This window comes from Apus apus, chromosome Z (genome assembly GCF_020740795.1).
Source record: "Apus apus isolate bApuApu2 chromosome Z, bApuApu2.pri.cur, whole genome shotgun sequence".
NCBI classification, from domain to species: domain Eukaryota; kingdom Metazoa; phylum Chordata; class Aves; order Apodiformes; family Apodidae; genus Apus; species Apus apus.
Genome location: NC_067312.1, coordinates 36,722,558 through 36,741,816, shown reverse-complemented (window position 1 = coordinate 36,741,816; position 19,259 = coordinate 36,722,558). Strand labels below are relative to the sequence as shown.

Below are 19,259 nucleotides of genomic sequence, written 5' to 3'. Positions count from 1 at the left end.
TGAGCACCAGTGGGAAAACTTATTTCTTGGCAGAAGGGAGTTTATCAACATGTTATGACATTCTTCCTCATCTGATTTATGCTGAGATATGCCAAACATACAAGGGCAGAAGTAGAACAGGAGTGGTTTACATCTCTGCTAGTAGTGCCCGTATTTCACAGGGGCAGGAATAAATAGTCATTTCTAGGTTAGGAACTGGAAAATTCTTTACTCTATCTAAGTAATTTAAAGTGCTCCAGTTATGCAATGCTCCCAGCCTTCTAATTTGAAAGCCTTGTTAGCATTGTTGCAGGTACTGAAGATTGAAACAGAAGAGAAAAACAAATTTTTAGATTTTACATTTATTCTGCAATAATCCCTCAAAATACTGCTCGGGGTTGAGACATAGTTGGTGGCATTTACAGACTGACTTACTGGTACAACAGCAAGAAACCAATTTAGGATAGGTTAGTTTAGGTGAGGTTATGCTAAGCTTGGCTAGACTAGGCTGGGTAAGAAGCCGCGCAAATGGAGCGGAGACATCTGGAGTTAGAAACTCCCTTCTCGGGACGTGCAGTCTTGTTCCTGCTCAGCGCTACACGCGGTGACGTCGTGGGGTGGGGGAAGAGGGAAGAGGAGGGGTGATCTAACCAACAGATGTTGCAGCTGTAGAGAGAGAAAAGAAGGTTAGGAGCGGGAGCTGCCACCCGACCCCTGCAACAGGTAATACCTCTTGAGCACAGGTGACCTAGACGGCTCAGATGTGAAAAGGGTAAAATAAAATGGGGTGGGATATGCCTGAGGGAGAAAAGCACATTTTTTTGTACTCAGCCGCTTTCTTCTTCCTGAGCTAGAGTGCTTGCAGTTTGTCACCGGGGTGGAAGGGGTAGAAGTTCAGACCAGTATGATTTTAAAGGAAACCGTGTCAGCAAAGGGACTTTTCTAGCAGACGTTTCCTACAGTAAAAACAAACAAACAAATAAATAATTTAAAAAAAAATAAGAGAGGAACATCGCCCTCTGGTTGCAGCGCGAGGGCTGCTTCCTCCTGTGCGGCCAGCCCGGCTGGTTGCACGGGAAGGCAGCAGAGTGCTCTGGCTCTGGAGGCAGGGAAGTGCTCAGCTCATGTTCGTCTGGGTGGGACCCCCGCAGGAGGGAGCAGAGGGTGGCCTTCATCCTGGCACCTTGCAAGGGACACCATGCTGGGGAAAGGGCTGCCCTGAGCTGGGTGCTGCTGCTATGCTAGGTGTGACCTTAGCTCAAGGGGTACATGGTCCTGACCACATTTCAGACACTGAGGGAACTACCTCCTTGCTTACCGCAGGTGACAGCTTCCAGAGATACGCTGAACACTTCATGCTTAAAAAAATTTAAAATGCAACAATTGAGTGTTTTTTCTGCCTGTGGAAATACATCAGGTTTTGTAAGCTAAAACTGTATCATAGAATCATAGAATGGTTTGCACTGGAAGGGTTTGCACTTAAAGATCATCTAGTTCCAAACCCCTGCATGGGCAGGGACACCTTCCACTAGATCAGGTTGCTCAAAGCCCAGTCCAGCCTGCCCTTGAACACTTCCAGTGATGGGGCTTCCACAACTTCCCTGAGCAACCTGTTCCAGTGCCTCACCTCCCTCGTAGTGAAGAATTTCCTCACAATGTCTAACCTAAATCTCCCCTCTTCCAGTTCTGATCCATTACCCCTTGGCCTCTCACTGCAGGCCCTTGCAAACAGTCCCTCCACAGCTTTCCTTGTAGCCCCTTCAGGTACTGGAAGGCTGCTCTAAGGTCTCCCTGGAGCCTTCTCCTCTCCAGGTGAACCCCAGCTCTCTCAGCCTGTCCTCATAGGATAGGTGCTCCAGCCCTTTGATTGTCTTTATGGCCCTTCTCTGAACTTTCTCCATGAGCTCTATGTCCTGCTTATGTTGGGGGCTCCAGAATTGGACATAGTACTGCAGGTGGGAGTACTCTTACGAGAGCCAAATCAAGGAGGAGAATCACCTCCCTTGACCTACTGACCATGCTTCTTTTGAGGTAGCTCTGCTGGTGGAAAAAAAAAAAAAAAAAAAAAAAGAAAAAGGAAAAGAAGGTGTTTGGGACTATGCTGTTGTGTGTACTAGTTCTGAGTGGTCTTGTATTTCATCTAGTTTCCTAGATTTTGAGCCCAGAGAGAAAGCAGATAAAGTTTTCCACTAAACCAGTTTGATTCTAAATATGATTAATGCATCCCTAGCATTTCAATGTATTTTAACTGACAGGTGGAACTGACAAAAGACTATTCGTCCAGGCTTCTGGGTCTCTCTGCTTCAAGACCCCTGTCTGTTTCTTTCTCCTGCCATCAGTGCAGGCAGAGTACTGAAATGTGCCATGATCCCTCAGTGCCTCCAGATGAAAGCAACCTGCAAGTGTTAAAGCAGATCACATGACAAGGAATAAATGCAGCAGACAATCCATTTTGCAAGCCAGGCATCAGTGAGGCTGTCACAATCCGGTATTCGGATACGTGGCAATTTTTTACGGTCTTGCCAGGACAAAGCAAAGATAACGCAACATCAGGTGCACAAAGAGGCACCGGGGCTGGCGTGCGGTCTTCCGAGAGATGGGGCAGAACCCCCTTGCTTTCTAACACTCCTCACCACAGTGGGAGGCTGGGATGGCTGGATTCTGCCTTCCCTCCCCTGGGATGAGCCACACGGCAGCTGCTCCCTTTGTTGCCCAGCAGGACCTGAGAAGAAGTTTAAAGGTGATCCCAAATGGTGAAATTAAGATGCAAACGAGGTCAGATGTCACGCACACAACAAACTTTTATTAGAGTAACACAGCAAAGTCCCTAGAGCAGATAGGACAGGGAGGAAAACAGAGACCGAAAAGAAAGAAGAAAGCAGAGATACAGAGGACAGCAAGAGAGAGCATAGTTACCACCACAGTCCAGCGATGTCGTCGGTGGGGAAGTGGTTCCTGGTGGGGAAGTGCTTAAAATGCACCAATACTGTCCCAGATTTTTATACAGTTCTTGCCCACTGCACCCCCACTTTTCTCCCTGAATCAGGAAAAAAAAATCCTTCTATCTTCTCCAGTGCTCCTCTGAGATAGGAGGGGGGTAGGTATGGCTCCAGGGCTATGTCCTGCAGATTGTCTTTGTTTGGCTGTTAAGACCAGCCATTTCAAAGAGGAGGTTGAGACAGCTGGCACCACAGGATTAGTTTATTGCAGCGGAGTTTCGGTCCTAGGAAGTGGCTTGAGACTGGCACTCTGCCTTGTCCTGTTAAGTCAGTGGTTTTCATGAGGTATCAGGGCCTGGTTATCACTGGATATTCTGCTTCCAGCACCAGCTGTAGAACTCCTTTGTCTCCGATCTCAGCATGTCCCACACTAAACTCCCCAGTTCTCAGGTACTCGTCACAGGAGGGGAAGCAAAACGGTTGGGTGGGTTGCTGAGACGTCTCTTTAGTCCATCAGCAAATGTCATTTAACTCTCAGATGCCACAAGACAGACAACAGATACCCTGAGTGCCACAGTCCATCACTTATCTCTTGGATTGTTCGAGACAAGCACTATACATCCTGAATGCCACAGAGGCTAAGCAAGGTTTGTAGAGACAGCAAGTCTGGGGCAGGGTGAGGAACTGAGCAGCTGCCCAGTGCATTGCTAGTCAGTGTTTTGTCTGCAAGGGAGCTGCAGAAGCAGGCTCTGTGAAGTAAAAGTGGAATGATGCCTGCTGTGAACTGAGGGGAGCAGGAACTCTAACTAGATCCTGTCTCTTCTGCCAGTGACCTTTCAAATAGGAGCAGATGGCTGAATTTTATAGTGTGACACAAAACTGTTACGACGGTGAAACAGGTTTTCCTCAGTCTCCTTCTGGTTCTCTAGATAAAGAAAATAGCCTTTGGATGAGAAAGACCTTAGATAAAAGTTACATTTCAGTTTCCTTTGATTACACCAAAATCACCTTTTATTCTCTACAGATTTGTTCACCTCTTTCAAAGGCTTCTGTTTGGTCTTAGGTACCTTTTGTATGGGGACTAGCAGTCAAATGAAATCCCATTTTGAGATCCAAGCTGGCCCTTCACAGTGGAGAGCATCACCAAGTGAAGGAGCTGTGCTGCTCGCAGCTCTAGGGCCAGGATTGGTCCCCCGGGTGACACCAGCATGCTGCCCAACAGCACATCTCTGCACTTCACTGGGAATGTGGGCCCCTCTACAAATGCCAACAATGTGTATACATTCAAGCAGTTGGCAGTACATTTTAAAGATGGTGAGTTCTAACATGCAATGGCTGCCATATTGCTGAAACACTAAAGTGAATCTGCATTTACAAAGGTCCTCTTGCTTGGCCCTGTTGTTTCAAGATTAAGCAGTTTAAGAATTGTAAAGACAACAATTTGCTAGCCAGTCAATGAATGAAGTGTTTGGAAAATAAGCCTTCATCACTGAAAGACAAGTTCTGAGGATGAGAGACGGATGTAGGCAACTGAACTTCAGAAGAAGAGAGAAACCACATGCTCAGCCTGCATCCCGTGCAAAGCCCACATTAGCAGTATCAGAACTAAGAGATGGGTGGAGGTGCTGACTGGAAAGCCTTAACATTTTTAGAACTGTTCCTGTAACTTTCATACCCATTACAGTAATTCATAACTATCCAATAATAAGTTTGTTTCTTAAATCAGAACAATGTTCTTAATTTTTTGCCTTTTTGTAATGTACTGTGTCCCATCTTTTATTATTACCACAAGAGAGAACAAAGTGTCATTCAACAGTAAAGCAAATGGAATTTTGGGTCAATATTTAGAGAGGTAACTGGACTTCAGTCCAATTCAGTTGTGTAATAATTTCCCCAAAATGAATGCTTATGGAAGATAATCCTTTGGGTCCTCCTATGTCATATTTTCATAGTATCAAAGGGCACTGAAGTCTCTTAGGAGGTGAATTATGCCAACAAATCTTTCTGTGCTTATCAAAGTGATGATATGAATAGCAGTCATCCTGCATAACAGGAAGAGAGGAAGAAAGGCATTTTCTTTGACCTCCCTAGGACATACTTAAATGAAAAATTTAGAAGATCAGTTTATCTGGATCAATTTACAGAAGTGTGTGTTGTTATTTATAGTCTTACTCCAATGCTGGGAATGAAATGTATGTATTTATCATATTTGGATATTTCTAAACACTGAAGTTCCCTGTACATATAATGCACATAAGCAACTGAAATAATGTTTAATGGCACAGATATACCACATTAACACAGTGGATCAAGGGGCAGCTTAAAGAATTCTTACTACTTACTGGGGCAGGAAATTAACTGGTCAAACACCGGAGATAAATTCTAGTACAAAATTTAAAATACGTTATCCTAAAAGGTAGAAAAAGGTAGACAGTAGACAGTCTTTTTCATGCTCAGAGGACAGGCAATCCCCTCTTTCTGGTATAATAATAAGAAAATACATTTATGGGAAAGGGAAATGAAGTATCTCCAGAGCCCATTAAGTTTTGCAAAAAGTCATGTTACTTATGAAATTTAGGTTAGACTACCTATGAAAGTTAGTCTGCTCCAGCAGGAGAAGATTAACTTTATTAAATGCAACTTGAAACACAGGCTGTGCAGAAAGACAAAGACACTAATGTTTATCTGAGAAGCACAGAGTAAGTTGGTTAAATATATCCTTCAGACTGCCTCAAATAAAAGCAGGTTGAATTGTGGCTTTCTGTTCCATTTATTCATCTATGTTTTTACAAATACTTACAACTATGCTGTCTGTGGGAGAAACTGCAAATTATTTGCATTATAAGCTGTCTGGAGGGCAAGACATGATAAACTTCACCCAGATGCAGCATAAACCTCAAATAGGGCTAGTTCTGCAGGAGTCCAGGGACCTCAGCAGGGCTGCAGTGGGTGTTAACCCAGCAGTCCCTCGTGCCTGGTCAGCTGTCAAGGCAGAGACAAGCCTTGACAGCTTGAATGCAGCACTGCATGTAATGTCTTTATTTAGTTACTTTGTCCTCTGGAGGTTCAAATGTCATTGTATGGCCACAGATCACCCTCAACACTGGTGAGAGGTCAGAATTTTTTTCTGGGTATAGCCTAGGTATGCCAACAAAGGGAGGCTTTGATCCGTTAGGGAGAGTACTGCCCTGTGACCACTGACAGACACAGACAACTTTCCCTGGTCCATTTACATTTCAGCCATTTTTCTTTCATCTACTAACATGTCCCATGGGGGTGTAATTTCTACAGATCAGAAAGCTTGCATGTTGCAGTAAGTCATACCGTATGCTTTGTCATTTTCACCTCCACAGCTTCACCATGAACACCTACCTCTTTGTGTATGACTTAATGCAATTCTGTGGACATTCCTGGATATTTACAAATATGATCATCCGGTTCATGTCATTTGGAAAAGGTAGGATTCCTCCTGCATTTTCCTTAAACTTTTTAAGAGGTAACAACACAGAGAAACATGAAATTAGATATGAAGTTAGGATTCTGAATAGGTGCACCTCCAATACCAAGTGCTATAATTTCAATTAGAAAAATATTTTCATTTCTTCTGTTAGAAAGGATGAACAAATTAGTGGTACCTATGTTCTTGTATCACATCAGGAATGAAGCCCTTGTTTTACTAATGAGCTTTAATATTAAGCAGCATGCTAGTAACATTCGATTTAGACATAGATCTAAAGGCGACTAGGTCCAGTCATTATGGTGAATATTGACCTTACTGAGGCCACTAGGAAGGAGTATCTTTGTGGTTATTGCACATGACTCTCTGTCTCCAAAAACATTACAACATAGTGCTTTTTCCCTTGCCTCAGGTTAAGGCACAAGAATAGAAAATCAGTGACTAGAAATTTAAAGTTATTTATAATGGTAGACAGTTATAGGTACATAAAATGCCTGCTTTGTGGTCTATTTGATTTAGAAAGTGCCGTGAGTACAGATACAGGCAGGAACTCAACATCTCATGTTTAGACATTCCCCATACATTTCCTCAACATTTCCTCATATTTAGAAATATCTTAAAGCAGTAACTTTGAACCAGCCCTTGCCAGTGCACTGAGTATAGGAGATCCCATTCTTTTCTCAGCTTCCTGCCTCTGTGTCAGAGCCACACACAGGGAATGGGCTGCCTCCTCCTGTCCCCAAAGCTTGCTTCTGCCACCCAAAAATCTGGTATTGTGTGAACTTTATTTCATGTCATAGGGCAGGAGCAAACCCAGTGGCTAGTCCAGACTTTCACTATACAACCACCCTCTAATTTTCCTCTTCACTTTGTCTGTAGATTCCATGGTCGACACATTTTACTCCATAGGACTTGTAATGCGCCTTTGCCAGTTGTTATCTATACTGGAGATCCTACACATCATTATTGGCATTGATAAAAGCCGTCTCTTCCCCAGATTTTTGCAGGTAAGTCCATTTCTCAAGACTCTCCTTCCACAGCCTACTCACTGCAGCCATGGCTGCCCCTGGGCACAAGCCCAGGCTGAGCTACCCTGAATGGTCCACCTGCACTCTTCCTCAGGACACTTGATCTGCTATTGGTTTGTAAAATGCAGAGACTCAGAACTAGGTTGGGAAAGAGCTGCTCTCTCAGCTTTTTTCTTTCTTGAGTGGAACTAAACAGTGAGCACCCCACATCCAGCCCACAACACCAGGGACCTGGATGATGTCCAGAAATGGGCAGATCCCATTTCTAGGGTGCCATAGGTGGCTGAGGATGGATACTACCCCCCCCAGCCAAGTTGTTTACTGCCAAAAAATGACATTTCAGAGCCTAAATTTCAGTAGTTAATCCTTTTCCATGCCATTTCTTTACTTAAAAGAGCACATTTATTTTGTAGACAAGCACAAGACAAGATTTTGTGGCATAGCAAAGGGATGGCAGAGGGAAAACCACCAGCACATCAAGCATCGTGAAACAGGGTTTGCTGGCAGTCATGGAGTGTGGAAGGAAAAGAATTGAATAAGAAAGAGAAATTAAGGGACTGAAGAAAAATTAATGCTGGCAGGGGAAAAAAAAGATAATTCATATTCTTACTCTAAGGGTCTCTGCCCTCTCAAGCCCAGACATGGGGAGACTATGGCAACATGCACAGGTTCTGATGCTGTTAAGGGGTTTACAGGACGTATATTCAGCTGTAGGCAGGAAAAAGATCACATGCTATAGCAATAAACAAAATGATGCTCTGACATTTTCCTTGCCACACTCTTGCTTTCTGGTGGGAGTTAATATGAGGTTTTGGTATTTTTCTTAATACATTGGAAAAAGTCAAAATGTTGGCTTGAGTTTACCTTCAAACCTTTCCAATCCTTAGTATTTGAATAATGGTGAAACTGGTACTACTCTCAGCATTCAGAAGGTAGCATACTAAGAGTAGCTAGTTACGTTTTTAGATTTCTGGATAGCCCATTTTTGTCAAATGACGTATTACATGGGTGAAGATGTTCCTCTTTTTAAATCTCCATGAGAAATTGATTGACTAATTCAGATCTCTGTTAATTATGCTGCTCACTAAGTATGGTAGCACATCTGTCAAAATGCAATTAACTGTTTTTTCCCCCTGCCTAAACCTTTGTGCTTTTACACTAATCCGGGGAAGGAAAAAAAAAAAAAGTATCCTATCTAATGTATCCTGTAACAAATCTCATGGCATCTCTTGGAGAGAAGACCAGCCTGCCAGTGCTAAAAGTCTTAATTAAAACAAGGCTTGTCCAGGCAGAGTTCACACATTCCCCAGCTGTGGTGTAGTTCCTTTCCTACCCAGCCCCATAGAAGCAGAGATTAGGGAAGCTTGCACAAACACTGCACTGTGTCGCCCCAAAAGATACTGGATGTGTAGAAATGGATATTCTGAGCAAGAGAACTCTTCTCTTCTTGGGCAGTGCAACTGCCACAATGCTTTCTAGGGCAGCATGGAGAAGCTCAGCTGGGAAAAATACAGTACTTTGACTCCAAACTTGTGCCTCTCAACAAAGATAGCTTTAGATCATTATTTGGTTTTTTACCAGTATTCTGTCACGACAAACACTCTTGCCTTGATGGTAGTCAGTATTCTCATGCTGTCCAAGCAAGGTGTACAGACTCTTCAGTGTAGACTCTGCTTTCACTTGCGTTGCCCTGCTTTTGCTGTGAGAGTCCGGGCTAAGCAGTTGTGTGCCAACAGTATTCCCATGTGCCTTACCATGCTTTTCTCCCTGCCATTTAAGGAAAAAAACAAAACATATATATATATATATATATAAATAAATATATGTATATACACACACACACACATTCTCCATAATTAACTGAATAGGAACAACTTGAGATGCTTACCTTACTGCACCCCACTGGACTACCGCACATAGTAAGGACACTGGTAAAGCTGCAAGAATTTGATAGTGGCTGCCCTGTTCTGCTGGGCCCTGTTCTGCATTTCCACCACCTGTTCTGACTCCATGCTTAAAAGATATGCCTAGATGTGTCCCTCAGGCCATGCACACATATGCATGTCCACACTCAAGCTCACCTCAGGTGATGTCTAGAATGACAGAACAGGTGGCTGTGGCAATGTCAAGGAGGCACATGGGTGGAGTTGATGCCACCTTGAATAAAACAAGCTGTGAAAACAGCTCTTTGGTGGTTGGTTGTTTTTGTAGGCATTATAGCAGCAAGAAGCCTTATGCAGAGTTTAAATAAAGGATTTCTGTCTACCATGACACCCATTTATAATGGTTTAGTAACATTTACAAGGAACACTTTGAGATAAACATTATGGATACTGGAAAGGCAATCTCAGAGGTGTTTTCTGGAAAAACCCATTCAGGATGTCCTTATTGAGAGTCAAAGCCTCAGCCATCAGGCACCTGAGAAAGCTTGGGTAGGCCAAGGCCATGTCATACCATGAAAGACAAATCCTGCATGATAGATGCTCTGGAAGAAGGGAAGAAAAGAGGAGCCACAAGGTTGGTGCAAAGGGCTGCAGGGCATTTGCAGCCTGCATGATCGAGGGGAGGACAGGAGAATGTGTCGTGCAGTAGTTAATGGACAACAGATTTAGTATTATTTATTATATTTAGTGGATAATGACATTTAGTACTCTGGCCAGGGAGTAAAGGCTGATGGGTTTGGTACTTCAGAAAGGAAGAGAGTAGGAAGGCTGTAAGAAAGAACCGGTGGTTTTGTGAACAAAACACTGATTCTTCATCCTGTGCAAACAGGATTGGATTTACCAGACCAAAAGCTGTGTAGTATGCCTTTGTGGTTAATTCTTACAGTATTCTAAATATTTAGTAGCATTCTTTTTTCTTCTCTTCTCTTCTCTTCTCTTCTCTTCTCTTCTCTTCTCTTCTCTTCTCTTCTCTTCTCTTCTCTTCTCTTCTCTTCTCTTTTCTCTTCTCTTCTCTTTTCTCCTCTCCTCTCCTCTCCTCTCCTCTCCTCTCCTCTCCTCTCCTCTCCTCTCCTCTCCTCTCCTCTCCTCTCCTCTCCTCTCCTCTCCTCTCCTCTCCTCTCCTCTCCTCTCCTCTCCTCTCCTCTCCTCTCCTCTCCTCTCCTCTCCTCTCCTCTCCTCTCCTCTCCTCTCCTCTCCTCTCCTCTCCTCTCCTCTCCTCTTCTTTTTTTTCAACAGTCACTCAATCAAATAGCTAGGTAAAGGTTTCGGGTACCAAGTATGATACTGCACAGTCACGGTTTTTAAAAGTGGAAGTGAATTTGCTGCCTGCTCCTGCCCTAACCTCACTAGTCTAATTTTCTCAGTTTCACTTACTTGCTTCAAATGCCCAGGCTGCCTTGTGGAAATTCATGCCGTTCTACAGAACTTGCTGTATCCTGTGAGAGACCAGTTCTGGGAGAGAAAGGAAATTCCAGATTGATTTTAACACATAAAACAAGAAGAAATGAAAAATGAAACCATTGTATTTATGCTTTTTGAGGTGTCAGCACATACTTCCTTTTTATGAATATGAAAACATAGGACTTCTAGTTTGTCTTTGTTTAAAAAGCAAGAGGGTAGCAACAGACAATACTCTACTTTCATTCATGCAAGGACTGATGGTCCATAGAAGAAATGATGTGTGGCTGAGCAGCAGCACATGCTTGTATGTGTTTGTGTATCTATGTGTATGTGTATACACACACGCATACATACATATGTGTATATTTATATATGTACATGATTCCATGTATATATGTATATAGATGTGTGTGTATAGGGGCACAATATCCACAATGACTGAATTCTCCAATTCTTCAAATACCATCCTGCCCTGCCACTTGCTGAAAAGGTCCCAGCCTCTGACTAAGCCCTGCATCTGCCTTCAATTTGTATGGGCTACCTAAAGGCATGAGCACTCTGAAAGAAAAGAGCACCATGTCTTGTAGGGGAGTAAAGGCAAGAAGGCAGGCAACCTCCCTATTTGCACAGAAAAGAGGTCTCTGCACTGTCTGTCCTTATGAGGACATCACAGTTGCCCTGAGCACCCAGGAGTATGTCCTGCCTGCAGATGAGCTCCTGAGCAAGGCAGTTTTCTGTTCCGGCCTCTGCTGGCTGCTTCTTGCATCCCATCACTTGCTTGCTAAGGCTGCAGTCCAACAGGAACAGAAGACCTGCTTTTTGTCAAGTCCACTTCCCTGCTCTTGCATGTGCTTAACCTACTTTACACAGTGTGATTACTGACTTCATCATCAGCAACTAGTGATGGCGAGTGCCTCCATTGCTCCAATTCCTAAATGTGAAACCTCTGATGGAGGAAATCTGGTGAGCCCCAGACAGGTGATACTCACTGCCTGTTGTGCATCTACTTGTGTCCTGGGGACAGAAGGAAATCCACAGCCTCTTCTACTCCCAGACCACGTGGCTGAATTGTGGGTCTCCATTGCCACTCTGTCTCATTAGCCAGTCATCCTTTTCAAAGTGGAGATGGTAGGTACCTGTCTACTGCTTATCCTTCTAGCTCATTGAAATAGGATAAGCTACTGATCATTTGACCTGTGCTGTTTTGTAGCACTTTTCCACCCAGCCACCTTCTCGAAGAAGTGACTGTTTTAAAAATCTGCCAGCTCTTGCAAGTAAAAACATGTCTACCTTTTTCATTGTAATGATAAATCTTTGATCTCTAGGTGAAACAATTCCTCGTGGCAGTTCACAGAATCTTAAAATCACTGGAGTTGGAAGGCACCTCTAGAGATCATCTAGTCCAACCCCTCTGCTAAAGCAGGATTGCCTAGAGCACATTACACAGGATTGCATATCTCTCCTATTAACAATACTGCAGCACTCTTTCCCCACATCCCAGACTAATTTTAGGGACAACAGCAAAATGCCTGCACCACCTTTACCACTCTTCACTGAATCTAACTCAGGCTCTGTTTTATTTATTCTCTCCAACACACAATCCCATACAATGCTGACACTGCTTTTACCTTTGTTTTGATTTCCCTCTGGTGATGGTTGTCCCACCATGCTTCTGCTATCACTGTCATATCTGGTTTCAGATCCTGCCAGATAGTTCCAGTTCCCCCATTTTCTTGCTAGGTTCCTCAGCATCAGTGTACAAACACAGGACTTAATACCTCTCATACTCTTGTTTCCTGGCCTGTCTTGTACAGAAGTCTGTCAACATCTGACCTTCTTAGAAATCAGTTCCTCAGTTGGGGACCTGTGGGATCAGGAGCACAAGACGTCAGCCATGGCAGGGTGACAGGCTAAAAAACCATGCTTATCTGTTGTGGTCCCTCAGTGCTTTTCAAGACAAGGAACCATATCCCTAGGGGATGGACATGCCCTCTTTCTGTATGAAAAATTGCTCTCACGTAATTTTGCTGAATAGTGAAGTGATGGCTGCTTTATCAGACATATGTGGTTTGTAAAAAAACTCTGTAGCCAGAATGTTCCACACAGGAAACAGTAAATGTTATGCAGCAAAACTACTGCACTAACTATCTGAGAGGCCGAGATCTTATTTCGTTTAAGGGACAAGTAAGGTGAATGGGGAAACCAGTGAAGAATGACTGTGCTTATAAATCCACCTGGTTAATCCATTTACGTTTTATGACTTTGCATTGACTTGACATCTCAAACCCATAAAATCATTAAACATAAGGTACCTTATGGAAGAGACAGCAGTGGGTATAAAAAAACCCCAAAACAATAATGAAGCTATACTGATTCATACCAACTGAACAGAGGCCTGTTTTCTCCTTCAAAACTTTCAAACAGAGGGTAGATCAGAGTGAACTGGTACTGTTCTGGGGGAGTTTCACAAGCACCTGTTGGCAGTACTGAATATTACAGATATATTTATTTTACAGGGCATGGCATGGATACTGATTGGAAGCTTGTCCAAGAAAGCTGCAAAAAGACACTCTTGTTTTTACTTTCTAGAATTTTAATATAAACACTCTATTTTTTTGAGCTGGAGACACTGCCTATTTAAAGCACTTTCATGTGTTCTCATCTGTAAAGGCATACCTTATGCGTTAGATAAAGTATATGTTGTGAGTGAGGTAAGAGTCAACCACTATAAAAATGTTATTACATAAATATTACGGCAATGATTCATAGAAATGACAAGCTTAAACCCATTTCTCCTAGCCAGGTCTAAGAAGGGAAGAAAAGGAATTCTACTTTTTCTCCTCTTTTCTTCAAATCTTATGTGAGCAAGATTCCGTGGGATGCAGCCTTCCAAGCTATGGAAAGCAGAGCTGGGACTGTGACATTAGCACCATCAGATGTACTTCCCACCCAAGGATCCTGTCTTGCCACAGCCTCCCAAGCAGGAACGACACTTACCCTGCTGGTCCTTCAGGCACCAGGGTGCAGTGGAAGTCCTTCCTCCCACGACCTTAGCTGGCTCATCCACAGGTTCCCTGGGCCACAACCTCAAGTCATGCCCACTGGCAAGCATGGCAATCCTTTACCATAGCAGATTCTGCAGCCAACTGTGCTGCAACCAGCAGTTTCCAGTTCCCTAAGCTGGAGGCTAATGGGGTCTTGAGCAAAAGCAGTTCAAGAAACGAAACATTCACTGGACCATGTGTGTAGAGCAAACTGGGTTAATCTGTGGCCTCTTATTTTGCCAAAATGGCACAGAAATGAGAGCTGCAGAATGTGCTACCTGAATTCACAATTCTTTTTTGTTTTTAGATCACTGAGAGATTAATTGTTTTATTTGTCGTGATCAACAGTCAGGAAGAGGTTCAAGGGAAATACATCGTGTGTGTTTTATTTTTCCTTTGGAATTTACTCGATGTGGTCAGGTAAGGAGTTAACGGTGAAACCATGAGGGAAAAAATGGGTCATTCTTGTGGGCAGCATCCCACCCCAACTGTACTGCAGGCTGATTTCATTATTTCAGAATTGGTGGAAAAGTATACTATCGTTTTTAAATAAAAGATTGGATTTAACAGCTACTTACAAATTTTTTTTAAAATCTGCACTTAATCAGAGCAGGGAGCACATATCAAATTAAGAAGCATTTTAATAAGACATAGCCCTCATGACAACCTCTGTGTGGGAGGAAGATGTTTATATTTTTTTTTTCCCCCCAGCTATTTTTTTTTTTTCTGTTATTTTAAAAACATTACTTTGAAGTCTGACTGGGGAATATGGATTTAGGAAGCAAAGGAAATGTATATTATAAAAGCAATCTGAAAAAGGAAAGCATCAGGTGGGATGGATAAGAAGTATTTTGAGTCAGCTTTGAAGTATTGAATGAAGTACTACATGTGTTAATAAACTACTGTGTTTATTAAATATTTGGATTATTGCTCCATTTCTTTTTGAAGTTTGTAAAGCTATAATAGAACCTGCTCTCAAATGCAAGGGTTCTGTGCAGCTGCAGAGAGGCCAAAATTGTAAACAGTACTGGCTGTAAAGTCCTCTCAGCGCATAGTAGTCCTATCAATGCATCATCTTTTTCTACCACTGCTAAAGAACCCTGTCCAGCATCATTGCAGTAACAGCAGCTGTTTAATGGGCAAGATACTGTGGTCTATAGCAGCAAATGACCTATTCAAATAATAACACACAGTACTACAGATACAGATTTAAAATTTTTACCTGACCTATTTTACTGCATCGGTGCCATGTCCTAGCATCTCAAAGAATTAAGTAATGTCTAAAACCTGCCCCATCCCTTAGCCAGCTAATCTTGAAGGCCTTCCCCCTAGTTCTTCATGAACATAAATAGCCTGTGCATTTTGGTTAATGATACTCTAAGAGAAATTCTGCAAGGTTTTCTGTATCTGATCTTTCCTGCTTATACCAAGGTATAAGGTATGTAGAGAGGGAGTAGCTGTTTCCTTTTTGAATTGAGATAAAGCCTTAAAAGAAGCAGTAATAAAAAAATTGAGACAATCCTGAGGTTGCAGAGGGCAAATTTGAGAGAAAATGATACATTTCTAGCCTATCAAACAGTTCTACAGTCCATGAATGATGCAAAATTAGTCAAATGAATTAGTAAGAAGGGGATACAGAAAGTTTGTTTAATGCTAGTTCCATCTGTTAGAAACAGTCCTGGCCAACGGTAGCTTAAAAATCCTTATTTTCCCATCTTTAGCAAGGACACAGGGCAAAAAGCCTTTCTGCTGACCAAAAAGTGATCAGCACCGTTTCTGCAGTGTTTGGAAAGCTGCTGTGACACTTTTAGAACAAACTAGCTAGGATTAGCTCACCTTTGGAGACTGAAGTCCTAGACATTCTGGTCTTTGAGTAAGCAACAGTAACAGCCACAGTAAGAGCAGAACACTGCAATACATTGGATGGCAACTGCTTTTTTTGCACCTACTCCCCCTTCTGAGGTCCAGGGGAGGGACAGAAATACTGCAGAAGATTAACTACTTGTGATTACCTTGCTGTTTGGTGTCCTCCAGCAGTGTTTTAGCTGGTTTAGCTAGTTTAGCAGTCATAAATCAGCATTTTCTCAGCTCCAAGCAACAGTCATATTCTGCCTGCCCCTCTCAGTTGTAACATCCCTAACTGAAATACATCTTCTGATGGACCAGTAAAAAAATCTTGCTGGTTTCTGTTTGACCCTTTGGGCTGGAGGGCTGTACTGCTGTCTGCTTGCTCAGGGGTAGCACCACAGACAACCCTTCCCAAACAAGGAACCATCTACTTTCAGACATCAACTAGAGCACAAACAAATGGGTTGTGTTGTTGGTCTGAAATCCTCTCAGATAGGCAGCTCCAGGCTCTTCGCAATTCCCTTGGATTTTTCAGTAATATATATTTATTTTAAAGACATGATCACTCTCTCTGAGCTCATCTGCTGTTCCTCTTGCTGCAGGTACACTTACAACATGTTAGCAAGAACAGGAATATACTACCTACCACTGACATGGCTCAACTTCTCGCTGTGCATCCCGCTCTATCCCCTTTCAGTTCTGGCTAAAGGTAAGGAAATGGGAAAGGTACCAGTGACTTACTTCCTTAATCTTCTCCAATAAAATTTGATCAGCTCAGTTGTCGTTTGTGTTTAAGATACTTCTTTTTGTGTTGCCAAAGGAGTCATAAATATTTATGTACTCTCATATTAACCCATACGTCTTCTTTTGTACTTTTTCCTTAATAGGGGATCTTTGGGGTTTGTGTGCCTGGTTTTGTTTTGTTCTTACAAGTATGGGAAAAGGTTCATTTTTCTGGTCAAAGCAGGAAAACACCCTCAAGGAAGACACACAGATTCCCCCATTCCAGACTGACCACATTAGTCAGCCAGTCCCAAAGCTGCCTTCTCCTGTGCTGAGGCTGACCCTACTGGCCCAGGCCATGTTTAGCAGCTTCTCATACTACAGGAGTGAAGGAACTTGTGATTGAATGGGAAGTACTTGCTAATTGTAGTATTGGGAGCAATTAGCACATCATACCTACAAAACTGAACTCAAGGAGAAAACAGGTGCATATACATACTAAAGACATGGTAAACTCAACATACACTATAGCTATCTGTGCCTTAAACGTAACTGTTTTTTACATTAAACTTTTTGATGATCGTGCACATCCTTTTGACTAAAGATTTACCATGTTATTTTACAGCATTTGCAATTTGTGTATCACTGCCTTATTTTGAAACCTTTGGCACATACTCCATCAAGCTACCATTTCCATTTGCCTTCTCAATCTACTTCCCTTATGTTCTGAAGATGTACCTGCTAGTGCTCTTTATAGGTAAGTATCTCGTTCCAGTAGCCTGGGTCTCAACACAACTGAGATGCCTAAGGCAACAACAAAAAAATAAAATTAGTATAGCTTTTTTCACAAACTCAGTCTCTTCTCTTCCGCATTTTCCTGCAGACAACTTCAGTAAAGCTCATAACCAGTTGTTTTGCTTTCTGGTGCCTTTCAAATACAAATAATTGAATTTGGAGGAAATACTGTATGTGTGAAGCATAAATATACAAACCAAAACCATAAAAAGTGCTTCAGTGATCCTGGCCTTATAGTTACTTACAGAAGTTTGCTTTTTTTTCTTTTTACATAAATTCCCATTTAATCATACTCTCATTCTGTGCAGCCCCATCTCATTCCTCCTAGCTGGTATAAGAAATTATATTTAAATTAAGAATTTTACAGCTTAATATTCCAAGGGGGTAAAACAAAAGGCCTGCTCAAAAACCTGCATGTAAATAAACCCCTTCTTTCTCTCAACCAAATTCTTCTGAAAAATTTGAATGGAATTTGGCCACATTACAGCCAAATCCTCTTTCTGCCATTGGCTTTAACATAATTTGAAGGATCTCATCTTTGTGATGCAGTATTCTCTTCTTAAGTTTATGGAAGGAACCATGCAAGGTTGCCTGATGAATACTCATGCTGTTCTTTCTAAATGAATTGAAGACACTTTGGATGCTACTCCCTCATTCTTAATACCATTTTGTGTTTTGATTCAGGTATGTGCTTTATCATCCAGAACCTCTTCTTAGAAAGGAAGGCACACCTAGGGACAGGCAACATCAAAAAGAAAAGAAGCTAAGGTGATTTTTTTTTTTTAAAATAGAAATATATTCCCAATGGGCTGCTGTATATCACAGGTTAAAAAGAAATTAGACAAAGATTTTCAATGCAAAACTGTTTGCATGTCCATTATCTGGCTGTGTACAATTTTCAGAAAGGCAAGTCTCTTTCATGCACCTCAAAAATGGAGTAGCTCAAAATGACTTACTTTTGAAAGTTTTGACTTCCAGTGATAATGAAGAGTGTGTTCACTCACAATCACACTAACAACCCTTATTTTGGTAGCAATTTTTGCCTTATTAGCAACATATATTCTGTAATGAAAATACCATTTAATCTGTAAGATTATCTTAGGCCAACATGTATGTGCCTTGTATATATATATATATATGTATATGTGTGTATATATGTATATGCTAAATTGGCTAGAACTGAAATCTCTCAAGAAGCCGAAGTTGGAAACTTTGCAACGTGATTCACATGCTCATGAGCCCCAGGCATTGTCAAAGGATCCCTCATGTTCTATCTCAGCCTTCACTTTTCCAAACAAGATTCCATAAAACGTACCTAAACCACACAGTCACGTGATCAGATACTCATCTACTGTATATTCAAGGGGATATTTAAGGGTCAGAAAGGCCACCTTCTGTAATTTTTATTTATTTAATATATGTGGCAGACAATGCCTGCAGACTGTTGTGACCCCTGGAGTATTTGCAAATCCTAAGAAACTAGGTCATGCATGCAATAATATAGGGTCAACCTTGGATTTTTTTTTTTATTTTTTTTTTTTATTTTTTTTTTGCAAGCACTGCAAATGGAGGTAGGAATTTGGAGCTTATTAGAGAAACAAAAGTACTTGTACTTTGGATTTCTGTCTGCTCCAAATTGATTTAAATGTGGGCAATGTGAAGAAACACACAGAGCAGCTAAATAGGATGAAAGCTTTGAAGAGAGCCAGAATAAGAACACATCAAACCACTATATAACATGCTAAAGGTGAAACACAGACATTTTTCTCCTTGGAAATTCAACTGAATGTGTTTGTTATTTAACTGCCTAGAGGTAACATACCCAGTATGAACAAACATGACATACGACATAGTACTTGGTATATGTGGCAAGGCTTTGGCAGTGAGGAAGCTGCAGGGAGGGCCTGGACTTCCCCATGGCAGACACAGCTGGTTGCAGCCAGCTCTAACAGAGCCATCATGGGACACTGCTGAGCCACACAGCAAAGCTTATAGCACCTCTATGAAAATGTATTTAAGAAAATGTAAAAAATGCTGCACAGCAGCTGTGGGGCAGAAGAGTAAGAAAAATGTGAGAGAAACAGTTCTGTAGACACCAAAGT

At 42.0% G+C, this 19,259-nt stretch overlaps 1 protein-coding gene across 2 annotated transcripts; it reads left to right on the top strand.

Annotated features, from left to right (window-relative positions):
* Window positions 1-618: 618 nt before the first annotated feature.
* On the top strand, window positions 619-18,667 carry HACD4 (3-hydroxyacyl-CoA dehydratase 4). 2 transcript variants are annotated; one of them, XM_051642824.1, is made up of 7 exons: window positions 619-702; window positions 6,272-6,375; window positions 7,255-7,382; window positions 14,099-14,211; window positions 16,242-16,348; window positions 16,988-17,119; window positions 17,842-18,667. In XM_051642824.1, the coding sequence occupies exons 2-7, from the start codon at window positions 6,279-6,281 to the stop codon at window positions 17,922-17,924; spliced, it is 660 nt and encodes a 219-aa protein (XP_051498784.1). In that variant the 5' UTR covers window positions 619-702; window positions 6,272-6,278; the 3' UTR covers window positions 17,925-18,667. The 2 variants fall into 2 exon arrangements, with proteins under 2 accessions (XP_051498784.1, XP_051498785.1); XM_051642825.1 differs by lacking the exon at window positions 619-702 and adding an exon at window positions 4,182-4,232.
* Window positions 18,668-19,259: the final 592 nt, after the last annotated feature.